The sequence below is a fragment of the Staurois parvus genome, unplaced genomic scaffold (genome assembly GCF_062004578.1).
Source record: "Staurois parvus isolate SC_StPar_1 unplaced genomic scaffold, SC_StPar_1.0 ptg001150l, whole genome shotgun sequence".
Lineage (NCBI taxonomy): Eukaryota > Metazoa > Chordata > Amphibia > Anura > Ranidae > Staurois > Staurois parvus.
In genome coordinates, this window is record NW_028318946.1 from 908,649 (window position 1) to 928,870 (window position 20,222).

Here is a 20,222-nt window from a genome sequence, read left to right on the forward strand (position 1 = left end):
ACTTTTTTTACTTTTTTCTGACCTCCGGAACAGATTAATTGGTTTTCAATGCATGTACGAATTGTTTTTGCAATACGAACGGATTAATTGGTTTTCAATGCATGTGTTAATTTTTTTTTAATCATGTCCCTGTACAGTATTTATGCCTTTAAAGTGCACTTTATAAAGAGTTTTGAACGGATAAAAAACGTTTAACTTTTTTCTGACCTCCGGAACGGATTAATTGGTTTTCAATGCATTTACAAATTTTTTTTGCAATACGATCAAATTAATTGCTTTTCAATGCATTTACGAATTAATTTTTAATCATGTCCCTGTACAGTATTTATTCCTTTAAAAGTGCACTTCATAAAAGAGTTCTCAACAGATAAAAGACTTTTTTTACTTTTTTCTGACCTCCGGAACAGATTAATTGGTTTTCAATGCATGTACGAATTTTATTTGTCATACGAACAAATTGTATTTCAATGCATTTACAAAATCATTTTTAATCTTGTCCCTGTACAGTATTTATGCCTTTAAAGTGCACTTTATAAAGAGTTTTGAACGGATAAAAAACTTTTTTTTTAACTTGTTTCTGACCTCTGGAATGGATTAATTGGTTTTCAATGCATTTACTAATTTTTTTTTAATCGTCCCTGTACAGTATTTATGCCTTTAAAGTACACTTCATAAAGAGTTTTGCACAGATAAGACTTTTTTTTAACTTTTTTTCTGACCTCCGGAATAAATTAATTGTTTTTCAATACATTTACAAATTTTTTTTGCAATACGATCAAATTAATTGGTTTTCAATGCATTTACGAATTCATTTTTAATCATGTCCCTGTACAGTATTTATTCCTTTAAAAGTGCATTTCATAAAGAGTTTTGAACAGATAAAAAACTTTTTTTTTTTACTTTTTTCTGACCTCCGGAACAGATTAATTGGTTTCAATGCATTTCCGAATTTTATTTGTCATACGAACAAATTGTTTTTCAATGCATTTACAAAATCATTTTTAATCATGTCCCTGTACAGTATTTATGCCTTTAAAGTGCACTTCATAAAGAGTTTTGAACGGATAAAAAACTTTTTTTTTAACTTGTTTCTGACCTCCAGAACGGATTAATTGGTTTTCAATGCATTTACAAATTGTTATCGCAATACGATCAAATTAATTGGTTTTCAATGCATGTACGAATTCTTTTCGCAATACGAACAGATTAATTGGTTTTCAATGCATGTACTAATTTTTTTTTAATCATGTCTCTGTACAGTATTTATGCCTTTAAAGTGCACTTCATAAAGAGTTTTGAATACATAAAAAACTTTTTTTGAACTTTTTTCTGACCTCTGGAATGGATTAATTGGTTTTCAATGCATTTACAAATTTTTTTTTAATCGTACCTGTACAGTATTTATGCCTTTAAAGTGCACTTCATAAAGAGTTTTGCACAGATAAGACTTTTTTTTAACTTTCTGACCTCCGGAATAAATTAATTGGTTTTCAATGCATTTACAAATTTTTTTTGCAATACGATCAAATTAATTGGTTTTCAATGCATTTACAAATTCATTTTTAATCATGTCCCTGTACAGTATTTATTCCTTTAAAAGTGCACTTCATAAAGAGTTTTGAACAGATAAAAAACTTTGTTTACTTTTTTCTGACCTCCGGAACAGATTAATTGGTTTTCAATGCATTTACGATTTTTTTCGCAATATGAACGTATTAATTGGTTTTCAATGCATTTACAAATTCATTTTTAATCATGTCTCTGTACAGTACTATGCTTTTAAAGTACAATTTATAAAGAGTTTTGAATAGATAAGACTTTTTTTTTTACTTTTTTTCTGACCTCCAGAATGGATTAATTGGTTTTCAATGCATTGACGAATTTTATTTGCCATATGAATGAATTGGTTTTCAATGCATTTACGAATTCATTTTTAATCATGTCCCTGTACAGTATTTATTCCTTTAAAGTGCACTTCATAAAAGAGTTCTGAACAGATAAAAGACTTTTTTAGTTTTTTCTGACCTCCGGAACGGATTAATTGGTTTTCAATGCATTTACAAATTTTTTTTGCAATACGATCAAATTAATTGGTTTTCAATGCATTTACAAATTCATTTTTAATCATGTCCCTGTACAGTATTTATGCCTTTAAAGTACAATTTATAAAGAGTTTTGAACAGATAAGACTTTGTTTTTAACTTTTTTCTGACCTCCGGAATGGATTAATTGGTTTTCAATGCATGTACAAATTTTTTTTGCAATACGAACAGATTAATTGGTTTTCAATGCATGTGCTAATTTTTTTTTAATCATGTCCCTGTACAGTATTTATGCCTTTAAAGTGCACTTTACAAAGAGTTTTGAACAGATAAGACTTTTTTTAACTTTTTTTCTGACCTCCGGAATAGATTAATTGGTTTTCAATGCATTTACAAATTCATTTTTAATCAAGTCCCTGTACATTATTTATTCCTTTAAAGTGCACTTCATAAAGAGTTCTGAACAGATAAAATACTTTTTTTTATTTTTTTCTGACCTCCGGAATGGATTAATTGGTTTTCAATGCATGTACTAATTTTTTTCGCAATACGAACGGATTAATTGGTTTTCAATGCATGTACGAATTTTTTTCGCAATACGATCAAATTAATTGGTTTTCAATGCATTTACGAATTGATTTTTAATCATGTCCCTGTACAGTATTTATTCCTTTAAAGTGCACTTCATAAAGAGTTTTGGACAGATAAAAGACTTTTTTTAAACTTTTTTCTGACCTCCAGAACGGATTAATTGGTTTTCAATGCATTTACTCATTTTTTTTTAATCATGTCCCTGTACAGTATTCATGCCTTTAAAGTGCACTTTTTAAAGAGTTTTGAACAGATACGACTTTTTTTAACTTTTTTTCTGACCTCCAGAATGGATTAATTGGTTTTCAATGCATTTACGAATTTTATTTGCCATACGAACTAATTGGTTTTCAATGCATTTACAAAATCATTTTTAATCATGTCCCTGTACAGTATTTATTCCTTTAAAAGTGCACTTCATAAAGAGTTTTGGACAGATAAAGACTTTTTTTACTTTTTTCTGACCTCCAGAATGGATTAATTGGTTTTCAATGCATTTACAAATTCATTTTTAATCAAGTCCCTGTACAGTATTTATTCTTTAAAGTGCACTTCATAAAGAGTTTTGAATACATAAAAAACTTTTTTTGAACTTTTTTTCTGACCTCCGGAATGGATTAATTGGTTTTCAATGCATTTACGAATTCATTTTTAATCATGTCCCTGTACAGTATTTATTCCTTTAAAAGTGCACTTCATAAAGAGTTTTGAACAGATAAAAAACTTTTTTTTTTACTTTTTTCTGACTTCCAGAACAGATTAATTGGTTTTCAATGCATTTACGAATTAATTTTTAATCATGTCCCTGTACAGTACTATGCCTATAAAGTACACTTTATAAAGAGTTTTGAACAGATAAGACTTTGTTTTTAACTTTTTTCTGACCTCCGGAATGGATTAATTGGTTTTCAATGCATTTACGAATTTTCTTTTTAATCACGTCTCTGTACAGTATTTATGCCTTTAACCCCTCCCCTACCAGGCACTTATACCCCCTTATTTACCAGGCCAATTTTCAGCTTTCAGCGCTGTCACACTTTGATTGACAATTGCGCGGTCATGCAACACTGTACCCATATGAAATTTGTATCATTTTTTTCTTACAAATAGAGCTTTCTTTTGGTCGTATTTAATTGCCACTGGGCGCTTTAGTTTTTGCGTTATAAAAAAAAAAAGTGCAAAAAATTTGAAAAAAAAAAAGTTTCTTTGTTTCTATTATAAAATTTTTCAAACAGGTAATTTTTCTGCTTCACTGATGTGCGTTGATGAGGCAGCACTGATGGGCACTGATAAGCGGCACTGATGGGCACTGATAGGCGGCACTGATGGACACTGATAGGCGGCACTGATGGGCACTGATAGGCGGCACTGATGGGCACTGATAGGCGGCACTGATGGGCACTGATAGGCGGCACTGATAGGCAGCACTAATGAGGTGTCACGGATAGGTGACACTGATAGGCGGCACTGATGGGCACTGATAGGTGGCACTGAAGGGCACTGATATGCAGCACTGATAGGCAGCACTAATGAGGTGTCACGGATAGGCGGCACTGATATGCAGCACTGATAGTCAGCACTGATAGGCAAAACTTATGATGGGTACTGATAGCACTGATAGGTGGCACTGACTGGCATCACTGCTGGGCACTGACTGGCAGCACTGCTGGGCACTGACTGGCACAACCGCTGGGCACTGACAGGTGGCACTGATTGGCAGCACTGCTGGGCTGCACTGCTGGACACAGGTAGGTGGCACTTCTGGGGGCCACAGGTGTGTGACACTGCTGGGTGGAGCTAGTGGGCGCACTGCTGGGCACCGATCATCAGGGCACTGATGATGGGTACTGATCCCCGCTCTAACAACTGCCGGTTCTCGGCAGTACTTTCCTCACAATCTGACAGCGTGAGGAAAGTGCAGCCGAGAACCGGCAATTGCATTTCCCGGTGATCAGTGTGTCATTGGACACGGCTGATCACGTGGTAAAAGGCCGCTGTGATTGGCCTTTTACCACATCACGTGATCAGCTGCGTCCGTAGGACACAGCGATCACGGAGATCGCCGGGGGCGTGCAGGAGAGCGTGTTGTGGGAGGACGTCATATGACGCCCTCCCAGAACTGGCCTGCCACAGTGCTGCCATCATTCGGCTATCTGCGGTCGGCAAGTAGTTAAAGTGCACTTCATAAAGAGTTTTGAACAGACACAAGACTTCTTTTTACTTTTTTCTGACCTCCGGAAAGGATGAATTGGTTTTCATTGCATTCCTATGGGAAACCGCGGTTTCCGAATTTTTCGCAATACAAAAATTCCCAGAGAACACATTAAATTCGTAAACCGAGGTACGCCTGTATAATATATAAGTGGAATGAATAAAGTCTGATTAAGTCTCTGGGGTCGGCGTGATGGTAGCGGCAGCCGTCCTTTGGAGCAGGGCCAGTTCTTTGTGAAATATTCAGGAGAGAAGAGAGGAACAGGAGGCACCAAGCTAAGTGCAGAATGTAACAGTAAACATTTAATAGGGATGATAAAAACACTCACAAGAGCAATAAATAAATAAAGCTCATCTGTGTTATGGATGTATGACTACTCTGAGTCCATCCTGTAGGATATCGCCAGTGTGGTAGGGGTTAACAGGACGGAAAAGGTAATTTTAATAGAATAGTTTTTTGTGAGCCACCAGGAGTTAACTTACTCTATTATTAATGTTAATAGTGTGCTTAAGTGAATATTTATTAAATATTAGATCGCTAGGCACTAATTACACCCTCTCTAGGTGTATAAATATAAACTATGAATTCTTGTACTGTACCGCGCTCCAATATTATCAACCTTTGTGATTGACCTTTTTTGATTGTGTGAATTACTTAATATACCACCTATAATCCAATCATTACTTACTTCTATGGTGCCTAAATATACAATTAACATAAATTCATTTATAAATGTGAATTAAAAAATTATATGTGATTATAACAAATATTAATAAAAAATTAATGAAAAATTGGAATGTCAATTCTATGTGAATAAAATTAATAAAAAATTAATAAAACATTAATAAAAAATGGGAATGTCAATTATTTTCTTTGAATTTGAGATGGTGTTGTTATTCAGTTTAGTTAATGTGATGAGTCTGTGTTCGCAGCTTGAACCTCTCCCTCCTGTCTCCTCAGCTCAGCCTTCTCAATTGTGCTTTCTTCACTGGCTGCTTTGTTTATTCCTCCATATAAATGTATCCAGATCGTGCTTCAGACAGCCTAGCTGGTGTGTTTGCTTTCAGTAAATATACTCGCCGTTCCTCTGTGGATGCGTGATAACGTCACCGCCCCTCCCCTACGCGTTACGCTACAGGGACTCGTAGCTTCCTCTGGGGGATGTGGATTTTTTAATTCACATTTATAAATGAATTTATGTTAATTGTATATTTAAGCACCATAGAAGTAAGTAATGATTGGATTATAGGTGGTATATTAAGTAATTCACACAATCAAAAAAGGTCAATCACAAAGGTTGATAATATTGCAGGACGGAAAAGGTCTTGCGCAATCTTCCTGGAATGTGTGGGAGAATGGAGCGGATGGGTTGAGTCCATCCCTTGGAGAAGGCTTCTCCAGCACATTCCAGGAGGACTGCACACTGCATTCAAGGCTTTTGGCATCCAACTGTTAACCCCTGCAGAGGATTCACCATGTCCACAACCTCCACTTTTCACTGCTTGCCCTCTCTTAGCTGCTTGCGAGCATCTGCCTCTCCTTGGTCTTTCAGACATGATGGAGATTTTTTTTTTTTTAGGGAATTTATGTAACTTTATTTTTGAGTGGGGGATGGGATTTTGGTGCTTGTGTGTAATACATTTGTGCTTGGTGAAATATAAACTGTTCTATATTTTTTTTTTATATTTTACATTTTTTTTTTTGGGCCACAGCAGTAAAACAAACAAAAAAAAAAAAAGTGAACCACTGCTGATGCAGAAGGAGGAACACCTGCGATGCAGAAGGGGAGGACAGCAATTATGCCTTAAATGGTTTTAGTGCTGCAGCCAAAAAATAAATAAATACAATAAAAAATATATGTGAGAAAAAAAAAAAAGGAAACCACTGCTGACGCAGAAGGAGGAACACCTGCGATGCAGAAGGGGAGAACAGCAATAGTGCTTTAAATGGTTTTAGTGCTGCAGCCAAAAATAAATAAATACAATGAAAAAATATAAATTGAAAAAAAAAAAATGGAAACCACTGCTGACACGGAAGGAGGAACACCTGTGACACAAAAGGGGAACACTAAAAAAAAAGAAAAAATTTAAAATTCCCATAGAATAAAAAAAAAAATATGGGAACCGCAATAATGCAGAAGTCTAACACACCACTAACTATCCTCACCTATCTAACTCCACCAACATACTACACAAGACTGTTGGGTAAGCAGCCTTGTATAGTGTGGGGCGTGGGCCCCTGAGGCATGATTGGTCACAGTCACCAAGACTTTGGCCAATTATGCCTGTTCTTGTGAACTCAGCTGTGATTGGCCAAAGCATTGGCCTGTGGTCAGGTGCAAAGCTTTGGCCAATCACAATGCAAGCATTGCATTGTGGGGTGCATGAGCGAACTTCCCGCCGCATGACCTTACTTTTGATTGTTCGGCAAACACTCGAACAGCTAATGTTCGAGTCGAACTTCCATTCGACTCTAACATGTAGCTCATCCCCAGAAGCTGGTACTAGGCAGTGCAGGAGAGCCATATATCCCTGGGGTCACCTAGCTGGGATGTTGAATGTCTGCTAGAGTTGCCAGATGACAGGTCCTGTCAATGTTCTCCTTGGTGATTGGGCTATTCAACGAGCTCTCCATCACTTGTGTGTGTGAGACACTTCCGTAGTTTTGCATTGCACTCCTATGGAACCAGCTGCATATTTGCCATGAGGCAAACAAAGCGTTTGCCTAGGGTGGCAGTTTTCAAGGGGACAGTGCCACCTCCCCGGAAGGAACATACCTGGCAGGGATGGGGACCCAGTGAGGCTCCGCCATGGAATTCAGGGAGGCTGCTTGCTGCTGGAGGGTGTACTGTTCCCGCAAAAGGAAGGCAGAGACTGGGCTTGGCTCTGGGGATGGCTTTCTGGAGAGGCTAAGGTTAGTGTTTCACTAACTCTCTGCGGGCAGGACAGGGGGAATGGGGGGTGGTTGGCAGAGAGTGGCAGTGGAGGTGGCCGGGGGGGGTTGGTTGGTGGTTAGTGGCAGGAGTGTTGCCTGGGGGGGAGGGGTTGGTGGAGAGTGGCATCAGAGGGGCCCAGGGGGGTTAGCAGAGAGTGGGGGGGTGCTGGTGGTGATGGGGGCACCCAATTTCAGTGTTGCATAGGGCGCACAAGAGCTACTGTAAATACACCACTGTATGGAACACTTAGCAGAAGCCCAAGAGCTAACAGCCTGTACTGTCACATCCAGCCAGCGGGAGGGGGTTAAATAGATTTCTGTAGGGTTCAAAAAAGTTCTATAATTATATTGGCCCATATTTAGAGCAAGACCATTCAAATGTTCCTTGTTCTCCCTTGTTTCTCGCCTGACGTTTACAGTGCCCTCAGTCTTCTGGGATACCTTTGTTGTGGATACCAGGAGGCCGTTGGTACTCCAAGGCATATGCACAGCATCCCCAGGGGGTGCTGGCTGTCTCTTCATGGTTTTTGCAACCTCCTGAATGTTTGGCACATGTGCATCATCATAGGGCCAATGCACATCCCCTGATGATGCCAGAAGAACATGGTGGTGAGGGAGATCCCCAGAGAACACTGCTGGATCGCCAGGCATGGGAGTGTGTCTATTGTAAAAGACGAGGGGTGAAAAACCTTGCCCAGCACTGGCCAGCTTTGCAATAATAAAATTCCAGCCAGGACCTCTTGTTGGCTACTGTACGGGCATACTACAAGGCCTTAGTCATTCCAATGGATAAGCTGACCAACCTCCAGCTGTCCAGTATAGCTCATTTGAGAAGAGGTCCTGGTGGAGGGGCAATGGTTTCCAGCGCAGCGACGATCATTGGAATGGGGAGGTAGGTATTCTACCAAGTGGGCAGCACACAGGGGGTTGGGGGTGATTAAGGACAACTTTAGTGAAAGTGAAGTTTTCCATAAAACTGCAATGTGAAATCATTCAGTGTAATCATCAAAAAATTAATCGGATTGCCATTTATAAAGGCAAGACAAGGGGTTAAAAGAAACCTAGCAGATTATGAAAGTTTTACTATGACATTCAAATAATTTTAGTTTCTACCAATTGTAGGAAAAAAAGAAATAAACTTACCATTAGCCAAACAAAACACATAAAGATCCAAAATGCAAAAATGAGCCCACTAAAAGTTATTGTATAAAATACTGTTCGGTCTTCTGAAATTAGAATAGAAATACAAGAATAGATTTTAAGATTAATATTCTAAGGAAAATACACACATAAATACATTAAATACATCTTAAATACTTTTCCAGCTAACTACAATTTTTTAATTTAACTACAGTATTTCTGGCAGCAGGTTCAAGTTCTGTTTTGATGTCCTCACCATTTTTTCACTTGTAGCATAAATACTGTTTAAAAAAAAAAGGAAGCTACAACTGGGGTTTATTCTATGATAAAGGATTCCCAGAGCACTATGTGGTAGCTAAAGAGACAACTGCCTGCTATCAGTCATGATTTGTCTTACTGAAACCTCTGACACAGCAGTTCATCAGAAGTGACTACCCTAACTCTTATATTTATGTGTATAAATGCCTTCTTGAGCTGTTGAGCACTGTAAACAATAGAGACACCAGCTGCTGGCTAAAAATAAGAATAAAACATATACAGTATTACCCAGAAGTGAGTCCCCCCCCCCTCACATTATTGTAAATATTTGATTCTATCTTTTCCTGTGACAACACTGAAGAAATGACACTTTGCTACAATGTGACATAGTCAGTGTACAGCTTGTATAACATGTAAATTTGCTGTCCCCTCAAAATAACTCAACACACCGCCATTAATGTCTAAACCGCTGCCAACAAAAGTGAGTCCACCCCTAAGTGACAAGGTCCAAATTGGGCCCAAAGTGTCAATATTTTGTGTGGCCGCCATTATTTTCCAGCACTGCCTTAACCCTCTTGGGCATGGAGGTCACCAGAGCTTCACAGGTTGCCACTGGAGTCCTCTTCCACTCCTCCATGACGTCATCACGGGTCTGGTGGATGTTAGAGACCTTGTGCTCCTCCACCTTCCATCTTCCACTCCTCCATGACGTCATCACGGGGCTGGTGGATGTTAGAGACCTTGTGCTCTTCCACCTTCCACTCCTCCATGACGTCATCACTGAGCTGGTGGATGTTAGAGACCTTGCGCTCCTCCGCCTTCCATCTTCCACAACGTCATCACGGGGCTGGTGGATGTTAGAGACCTTGCGCTCCTCCACCTTCCGTCTTCCACTCCTCCATGACGTCATCACGGGGCTGGTGGATGTTAGAGACCTTGCGCTCCTCCACCTTCCGTTTGAGGATGCCCCACAGATGCTCAATAGGTTTTAGGTCTGGAGACATGCTTGGCCAGTCCATCACCTTTACCTTCAGCCTCTTTAGCAAGGCAATGGTCATGTTAGAGGTTTGTTTAGGGTCATTATCATGTTGGAATACTGCCCTGCGGCCCAGTCTCCGTAGGGAGGGGATCATGCTCTGCTTCAGTATGTCACAGTACATGTTGGCCTTCATGGTTCCCTCAATGAACTGTAGCCCCCCCAGTGCCGGCAGCACTCATGCAGCCCCAGACCATGACACTCCCACCACCATGCTTGACTGTAGGCAAGACACACTTGTCTTTGTACTCCTCATCTGGTTGCCGCCACACACGCCTGACACCATCTGAACCCAAATCAGCTGATCTTGGTGTCATCAGACCACAGGACATGGTTCCAGTAATCCATGTCCTTAGTCTGCTTGTCTTCAGCAAACTGTTTGTGGCTTTCTTGTCCATCATCTTTAGAAGAGGCTTCCTTCTGGGACGACAGCCATGCAGACCAATTTGATGCAGTGTGCGGCGTATGGTCTGAGCACTGACAGGCTGACCCCCCCACCCCTTCACCCTCTGCAGCAATGCTGGCAGCACTCATACGTCTATTTCGTTTTGAATACAACTGTATGTAGTTCATGGGACTTGTCACCATCGGGTCTTTTGTATGATATTCATGACCCATTGTGTTCATATTATTTATGTAACTTATACAGCATCTATTTCACATACCCCTGATTTAGGGGTCACTGTTTTGTGATTTCACGTTCATTTATTTTTTCACAAATCTCACTTGAATATGTAAGTTTCAGCAGATTTCAGTAATAGATGTGTGTTGCAGAAATTACTTTGCAGTTTATTTTATTTTTCCACACCAGTTTCTACTGTTTATTCATTTATTTATTTTATTTTATTTTTTCACTTCCACCTATCCTTTATTATGTTCACTGTGAACAGTTACATTTTGGGAGCATTTCCTATAGCAACTAATCAGTTAATTCTCTCTTTTCATGTGACAACATTGAAGAAATGACACTTTGCTACAATGTGACGTAGTCAGTGTACAGCTTGTATAATATGTAAATTTGCTGTCCCCTCAAAATAACTCAACACACCTCCATTAATGTCTAAACCGCTGGCAACAAAAGTGACTCCACCCCTAAGTGACAAGGTCCAAATTGGGCCCAATTAGCCATTTTCCCTCCCCGAGGTCATGTGACTCGTTGGTGTTACAAGGTCTCAGCTGTGAATGGGGAGCAGGTGGGTTACATTTGGTGTTATCGCTCTCACTCTCTCATACTGGTCACTGGAAGTTCAACATGGCACCTCATGGCAAAGAACTCTCTGAGGATCTAAAAAAATAGGAATTGTTGCTCTACATAAAGATGGCTCCTTTGTAATAATTGGAGCAGTTTGCTAACAAAAAAAAAAAGCCGGGTCAGCAACAAGGGGATCACACAGGAACACAGCAGGACACAGGAGAACAGCTGAAGACCAGTCAGCACTAAGCACAGGCAGAGGCAGCCTTTAAATAGTCTGTCTGGCGCCAAGATTCGCTATGCGCATATTTCTGCGCGCATGCGCACGTCTGGTCACTATTCTGCGGATATTTCTCTGTGCATGCGCATTTCTATTAGCCAGCCATTTCACTGGAATTCCCTTACAATGGGGTTTGCTGACTATGTATGATTTGATATCCATCTGAGGTTATTTTTATTTTTGAGGACCTGTTAAACTTCTTTTGAAGATGATTTTGTAATACAATTCTAATTTTTTGGTGTTTTTTTCATGGGGGTAAACACTATAGCACCTTTAAAGTCCCTTCTACTCTTTTTCTTTTTTTCTTTTCATGTTGTAGTTGGGATTTGGTGCTTAAGAGGATCAGATATACCAATTAGTTACAATCATTGGATCAGTTGTTGATTTCTTTTGGCTGTTCTGGATTTCATAGGCTGCAGGTTTGATTGCTCCCCCCTGCCTTCTCAGAAGTTCTGGAATATACAGTAAGAGTGGAGTAAGGCAAATGGGCAGCATGGATATTTATTGTGATGCAGCCAATCTCTGGAGAGGTGATTCCAGAAGGTGCAGGAGGAGCACATGAATAGTCTGAGCTTTAGAACAGCAGTGTATTCTTGTTTAGGTGGGAGGTGGCCATTCTGCTGTTTCAAGTTGCTATCCATTGATGTCCTGGTTGTGCAGAGCAGGGGGCCTACAGTTGAAAGTTTCTCTGACACCCGAAGACATCACTGAAGGATCAAGTCTGCAAACTCCCTGAAAGGCGTCTGGAGGAAGCTGAAAGGGCACAACTGTTCCTTTGGCCGCATGAGTATGGCTCTACTTCAAGATCCTAGTGGCTGTGCACTATTGGGGCAGCTAGGTCAAGTAGATCCTCTTTCGAGGAGTCCATACCTCTGGTTATTTCCTAGCCTCTTGTGAGCAAGTTATACTTTGAACTAGGGCCACGTATATCCTCTTTCGAGGAGTTCATACTTCTGGTTATTACCTAGCCTCTTGTGGGCAAGTTATACTTTGAACTAGGGCCAAGAAGTTCCTCTCCTGAGGGGTTCATACCTCTGGTATTTCCTAGCCTCTTGTGGGCAAGTTATACTTTGAACTAGGGCCAAGAAATTCCTCTCCTGAGGGGTTCATACCTCTGGTATTTTCTAGTCTCTTGTGGGCAAGTTATACTTTGAACTAGGGCCAAGAAGTTCCACTCCTGAGGGGTTCATACCTCTGGCCATCCCTAGAGTCTCATGGGAGAACTGTCCTCTGAACTGGGGCTATGTAGTTCCCCTTCTGAAGGCTTCATAGTTCTGGCCTTCCCTAAACTCTAGAAAGGAAAAAAAGTAACCTCCTGCGCTCAGAAGACCAGACCAGGCAAATATGGACACATTTTCATCAACATTATTGATCCATCAAATATGGACAATGCTATGCAGCCCCCTTTGAAGGCTGGGGAAGCCCAGAACGGTACTATAAAACAAAAACAAAAAGGGGCACACAAGCCTTGCCCATTACCTCAGCAACACATTTATTAAAGTAATAAAACAGATACATACTCACAAATGCCAAAAAAATCTCAAGCATATCACATCCAATGTGGGCCCATATGGCTCAGAGTACTGTGCGAGTCCCAGATGAAGGAAGACACTAGGAGGATGGCTGACGCATTTCGAGGTGAGATCCCTTCTTCCTCAGAGTTAATTTGCCATGATATTAAGTTCTTCATATATACCAACATTAGGTTTATAGGTTCCTCCCCCATAGAAATGTTCCCCTGGGACTTTGTATGGCAAAAACCCCCATGAGTATATAAGAGGTATAAAACAATGATGTTTATTCACCCCCCCCCCCCCCCAGAGCGGAAACCAGGAAAAAATGTTTTTTTAGGGCTAGACCGTATCCACCTGAACCCGCGAGGGGGGAGGAACTTTAATAAGACCCTCCTACAACGAGAACTAAAGTGGATTTATCAACGCAGTGCCACCAGTCCACTTGGCCTCAACGAGGCCTTTAATTTTAAACCATTTTTGCCTGATTTCCGCTCTGGGGGGTGTGAAAGGGATTTGTAATGCTTTTGTCTATTTCATTCATTGTGCCATGCATGTATTGTATCTTGCATATTGTTTATGTTCTTTCCTTGATGTTTCTCTTCTCTGCATTCTAAGCAATACTGTGTGCACACTATTTGTGCCTTGTTGTTATTAATATCTTTCACATTGAAGGGTGATGCTCCCACTGACAGTCCTGGGGTGGTCTGGTTGGGGGCTGCCGTCCGCCACCGGGTGTGCCCGGGCACCCGCCGGGGTTTCTGCCTTGGAACTTGAAGGGGCTTTATGTTTTCTGGCTTTATGTTTGTATTTCCTGTATGTGATATATGAGGCACTGTATTACAATTGACTATATTGAATCTGCTGATTCGTTTAATCATGTTAATCTTTCGTGATAAACATCACTGTTTTATATACCTCTTGTATACTCGTGGTTTTTGCCATACAAAGTCTCAGGGGAACATTTCTATTTTTTTCCTAATCATGAACCTGATGATCTTATCTAGTGTGCACAGTATATTTTACACTAGTGTATGGATCTCCAGATCATCGTTCAAACCGTTAGGGGCCAAGCAATCCAGCATGAAGGTCCAATAGCTCTCTCTCATACAAAGCCTTTGGTATCTTCTTCCACTATCCAAATCATTTGAGATGGCTTCGATTCCGAAGACTTTGAGCCCAGAATGATCTCCACAGTAACCTGATGATCTCATCTAGTGTGCACAGTATATTTTACACTAGTGTAGGGATCTCGAGATCATAATCGTTCAAACCATTAGGGGCCAAGCAATCCAGCATGAAGATCCAATAGCTCTCTCTCATACAAAGCCTTTGGTATCTTCTTCCACTATCCAGATCATTTGAGATGGCTTCATTTCTGAAGACCTTGATCCCAGAATGATCTCCACAGTAACCTGATGATCTCATCTAGTATGCACAGTATATTTTACACTAGTGTATGGATCTCGAGATCATAATCGTTCAAACCGTTAGGGGCCAAGCAATCCAGCATGAAGATCCAATAGCTCTCTCTCATACAAAGCCTTTGGTATCTTCTTCCACTATCCAAATCATTTGAGATGGCTTCGTTTCCGAAGACCTTGATCCCAGAATGATCTCCACAGTAACCTGATGATCTCATCTAGTGTGCACAATATATTTTACACTAGTGTATGGATCTCGAGATCATAATCGTTCAAAAAGTTAGGGGCCAAGCAATCCAGCATGAAGATCCAATAGCTCTCTCTCATACAAAGCCTTTGGTATCTTCTTCCACTATCCAAATCATTTGAGATGGCTTTGATTCTGAAAACCTTGATCCCAGAATGATCTCCACAGTACTATGGGCCATATTGGCCAGCATTGGATGTGATATGCTTGTGATTTTTTTTTGGTGTTTGTAAGTATACATCTGGTTTATTACTTTAATAAAGATGTGTCGATGAGGTTCTTGTTTTGCACTTCCCTAAACTCTCATGGGAGGATTGTAGTCTGAACTGGGCAGAAGATCTGAAGTTCTAAAGCTTGCAACTTAGAGATATGTGTCCTCCTGTTTCTGTTAGTGGTTCTGTAGTATCCCATACTACTCTACACCCCATCCAAGTTATTCAAATAATACAGTTACAAAAAAATACCCTAAACTGCTCTTTGTGTCAACGTGCCTGAACTGTGCTCTGAATGTCTGGCAGCCCCTGAACTAGCAAAGGGAGAACAATGGTCATCATCATGAGATTTACTCTTGGGAAGTGTAAAGTGATTGTGCCTTTATCATCAACCAGCAGACCCTTTGGGGATACTGCTACGTAATGCATTAAAAAAATCACTATACATTCACTTAAAGCAGACCTGTTCTCTAATACGAATTATCAAGCATTTACTTGTCCTAATGAACTCTTTCCTGTGGACACCCCTCAGTGGCAGGTCATGAGACCACTGCCTTGACCGTAGACCATTTGGTCCATGTCAAAGTGAAAGATTGGTGTTCAAGTAGATCAACCAGGTCTCTACCTTTCTCCGAAGACATTTAAGGATAGTGATTGGTTCTGTTTACACAGTTAGCCAAGGGGAAAAAGAAAATGTTGTGCACTCCCACTATCCTAAAATGAGGAACAAACCCCTTATTTTTTCAATTAGCGAATGAATTAAGGCCTGAAGATACTTTTTTGGTTTCAAGAAAGACTGACTGTGCTTTGCACTGGTTTTGTGAAGACCTTTTTTTTTTTTTTTTTTTTTTAGTTTTTCTCACGAAGATCTTACTTTTCTGTTGGCTGCCAAGTCCTACTTTGTTACTTCCATGGTTTCTATACACTTCACTGATGATGCATAATAAACCTGAAACAGTTGCATGCACACTGAAATAAATTGTGCTATAATATACAAGGCGGTAGCAAATTTCGAGACTTAGTTTTGTAACACGCCAACAGATGACAGCACAAGGCTGCACGTACAGTCACAGGAAGCACCAGCCTTCATAAGTCAGTGTGCCAAAAGACATCGTCCTCTGTACATTGGGAGCTGTGCAGCCGCTGCTATTCTGACCATTCTATTTCATCGTGGACAGCAAGTTAGAACAAAAAGCAAACATGAAACAGTGCGTGAAACTGGGCAAATCTCTGGATCTCCGCACTGTTGTCAAAATGGTGACCTTTGAGCTGAATTTTCATCTTTGGGAAGAGGGCATTATCGGGGGCTGAGCTCATTGAAGGTCTTCCTGATCCCTAACCATCTTCCAGTGATGTTCTTCCGTGTGCCACTAAAAACACCTCGATCGACTCGTTGCAGCATCGCCATAAACTTGCCGAACCATATCAAGTGTATCCGTGGCAAATTTTTTATTATTAACGAGAGGGTTTGAGGTTTTTACCTTTTCATGCTAGCTGCTCCTTTTTATATGTTTATCCAGCGCTCGTTTTATTTGATTGGATTTACTAAAAACACCTCGATCGACTCATTGCAGCATCGCCATAAACTTGCCGAACCATGTCAAGTGTATCTGTGGCAAATTTGCCCAGTTTCACGCAGAATTACTTGTTTGCTCTTTGTTCAGTGTCAGTGAGTCCCTCAGGCATCACAGTATCAGCAAGATCCTGCATTTAATGAAATTTCCATGCCAAACATTAATCTTATTTATATTCTGGGAATGACCAGAAAAGGTGATAATAAAGTAAGAACATGTAACAAAATTATTTTTGAACTGTCACTACACATACCATAAATGGAGACTTGGTACTGCTGCACCAGCACCGATCCATTATGTGAAAACATATGAGCTCTGTAGGTTCCTTCATCGTTCTTTATTAGTCTTTTTATGGTTATGGAACCATCACTTAGGCTGGACAGTCGGTCAGAATATTTCTGGTTGAAAATGTAAATCTCTCCGCCTAGCTTAGTTACAGCAAATCGAATCCACCTTTGTGTGAGCCAGTTAATCGATGTGGTTTCTTTTATATCATTTTTCAAAGTCAGGTCTCCCCCTTCCGTACCACTAATGTTCCTTGTACCTTTAAAAGACAATCAATAAGGCAAGTTTTTGCTAATTTGCTTATTGTATCATGCCATCTAATAGGATTTCTTTTAAAGGGAAACTATAGCATATTATCAGCATGCTCAATTATTACAAAATCGAAAATATTTATTTCTGTGAAATTTCAGCAAATGTAAAATTTTGCCGTTTTGTCAAAATGTATTGGAGACAATGAAGAAGGTAAAATTAAGGTGTTTTTTAGGATATAATGAGTTTCAAAAATGGCTCCTGAGGATTACAGAAGCGCTTTCAACTATCCTGTACCTGTAGTCTCATTATTTTATATTCGCTGCATACACACCAGGAAGATTCACCGGGTGCGAAAGTTTGGTGAGTGTCACATTCCCATCCTATAAATAAGCCCCTAAGGTTTACACATTGAGTCCTGTTTGTAACATTTGCTTTTTATGTGTTTTTATAATATTATTCATTTACATTTTTTAAATCCTTCATATACAGTGGGGAAAATAATTATTTGATCCTCTGCAAATTTTGTAAGTTTGCCCACTTACAGAGATATGAAAGGTCTATAATTTTTTTTATCATAGGTGTATTTTAAACAACAAATGCAGAATATCAACCAAAAATCCAGAAAAAAACCCCCACACGATACAAATGTTATAAATTGAGTTGCAGTTCAGTGAGTAAAATAAGTATATGATCCCCTACCAGCCAACAATAATTCTGGCTCCCACACACTGGCTATGTGCTCATGTGGTACACAGACTAGTCCTGGCAATTTATGAAGGTGCTCCTAACAACAACTCATTATGTGCATAAAAGACACCTGGCTACAGAATCTCTTTCTCGGGCACCACCATAAGCCAGACCAAAGAGCTGTCAGAGGACATCAGGGAGAAGGTTGTAGACCTGCACAAGGCTGGGATGGGCTACAAGACCATCAGCAAGAAGCTTAATGAGAAGGAGACAACTGTTGGAGGGATTATTCGCAAATGGAAGAAGTACAAATGAACCATCAAATCGCCCTTAGTCTGGAACTCCATACACAATTTCGCCTCATGGGGTAAGGATGATTTTGAGAAAAGTGAGGGATCAGCCCAGAACTACAAGGGAGGAGCTTGTGAATGATCTCAAGGCACCCCTGACTACCTCACCAACCTGATCCCCAAGTAGCGCCCTACCCATACCCTTCGCTCCTCACTGGACATCCTTCTATCCTGCTCCCTGGTCTCCTCCTCCCATGCACGATTGCAAGACTTCTCCAGGACCTCCCCCATCCTCTGGAACTCACTGCCCCAATCCATCAGACTGTCGCCTTCCCTCCTCACATTCAGGCGCTCCCTCAAAACCCATCTCTTCAGGGAAGCCTACCCCACCCTCACCTAACGGCCATTCTCCCTCTTTCCTCCCACCCCTCATTACCCACAGCCACTTCCTACTGTACCACTACCCCCTCCCTCCTAGATTGTAAGCTCGAAAGAGTAGGGCCCTCTTACCCCTCGTACGTTGTTTGTTATTGTTGTACTGTGCCATGTATTGTCCCCCCTGTATTGTACAGCGCTGAGCAAACCCTTTGGCGCTATATAAACTCGATGTAATAATAATAATAATAATAAAGGCAGTTGGAACCACAGTCACCATACAAACCATTGGTTCACAATATGCCACCATGGATTGAAATCCTGCAGCGTCTGAATGGTACCCCACCTCAAGAAGGCACATGTACAGGCCCATCTGAAGTTTGCCAAGGAAAATCTAAATGATTCAGAGAAGGATTGGGAGACAGTGCGGTGGACAGATGAGACCAAAACTGAGCTCTTTGGCATTAACTCTACTCACCGTGTTTTGAGGAAGAAAAATGCTGACTATGACCCCAAGAACACCATCCCTATGGTCAAGCACGGAGGTAGAAACATTATGCTTTGGTTTCTCTGCTAAAAGTACAAGCTGACTTTGCCGCTTTGAGGGACCAATGGACATGGCCATGTATTTTAAAATCTTGGATGAGAACCTTCTTCCCTCAGTCAGAACACTGAAGATGGGTAGTGGATGGGTCTTCCAGCATGACAATGACCCAAAACATATGGCCATGGCAACAAAGGAGTGGCTCAAGAAGAAGCACATTAAGGTCATGGAGTGGCCTATCCAGTCTCTAGACCTTAATCCTATAGAAAATTTATGGAGGGGCTGAAATTTCGAGTTGTCAAGCGACGGCCAAGAAACCTTAAGGATTTAGAGAAGATCTGTAAAGAAGAGTGAACCAAAATCCCTGAGATGTGTGCAAACCTGGTAACCAACCACAAGAAACGTCTTACTTCTATACGTGCCATCAAGGGTTTTTCCACCAAGCACTAAGTCATGTTTTGCTTGGGGATCAAATACTTATTTTACTCACTGAACTGCAACTCAATTTATAACATTTGTATCGTGTTTTTTCTAGATTTGATGGTTGATATTCTGTCTCTGTCATTTAAAATACACCTATGATAAAAATTATAGACCCTTCATATCTCTGTAAGTGGGCAAACTTGCAAAATCTGCAGGGGATCAAATAATTATTTTCCCCACTGCAATAATAGCTTGCTATTCCATTTTTGAATTAGCGCAATCACTTCATAAAGAGTCTATGTGCCTTCACTTTTCAAACCAGACACATAAGTCTCAATTTACAAAGCTTTAACACCTGGATAAGGATCTTTATTTTAGCCCACCCAGAGTCTAAGGGGTCTATTTATTTAAAAAAGAAAATTGTTGAAGGAATACCTCAGCATTCATACAGCTGATGCAAATAAAACCTGTAATATGTATCCCAGCCACGGCACCACCTGCCTGGAGTTTGCATGTTCTCCCTGTGCCTGCGTGGGTTTCCTCTGGGTACTCCGCTTTCCTCCCACACTCCAAAGACTTGCTGGTAGGTTGATTTGCTCTTGTCTAAATTGTCCCTAGTAATGTATGTATGAATGTGAGTTAAGGACCTTAGATTGTACGCCCCTTGAGGATTAGGGACCTTAGATTGTACGCCCCTTGAGGATTAGGAACCT

General features: G+C 40.4%; 1 protein-coding gene across 2 annotated transcripts in view; it reads right to left on the reverse strand.

Moving 5' to 3' along the window:
* LOC149439169 (uncharacterized) overlaps window positions 1-20,222 on the reverse strand; it is a 74,465-nt gene that overhangs the window by 25,831 nt on the left and 28,412 nt on the right. For both annotated transcript variants that reach the window (XM_089659354.1, XM_089659353.1), the window contains 2 exons: window positions 16,907-17,197; window positions 8,923-9,005 (listed from right to left, as the gene is read on the reverse strand). In XM_089659354.1, coding sequence (XP_089515480.1) covers window positions 8,923-9,005; window positions 16,907-17,197 — 374 coding nt within the window. The remainder of the gene's footprint in view (window positions 1-8,922; window positions 9,006-16,906; window positions 17,198-20,222) is intronic.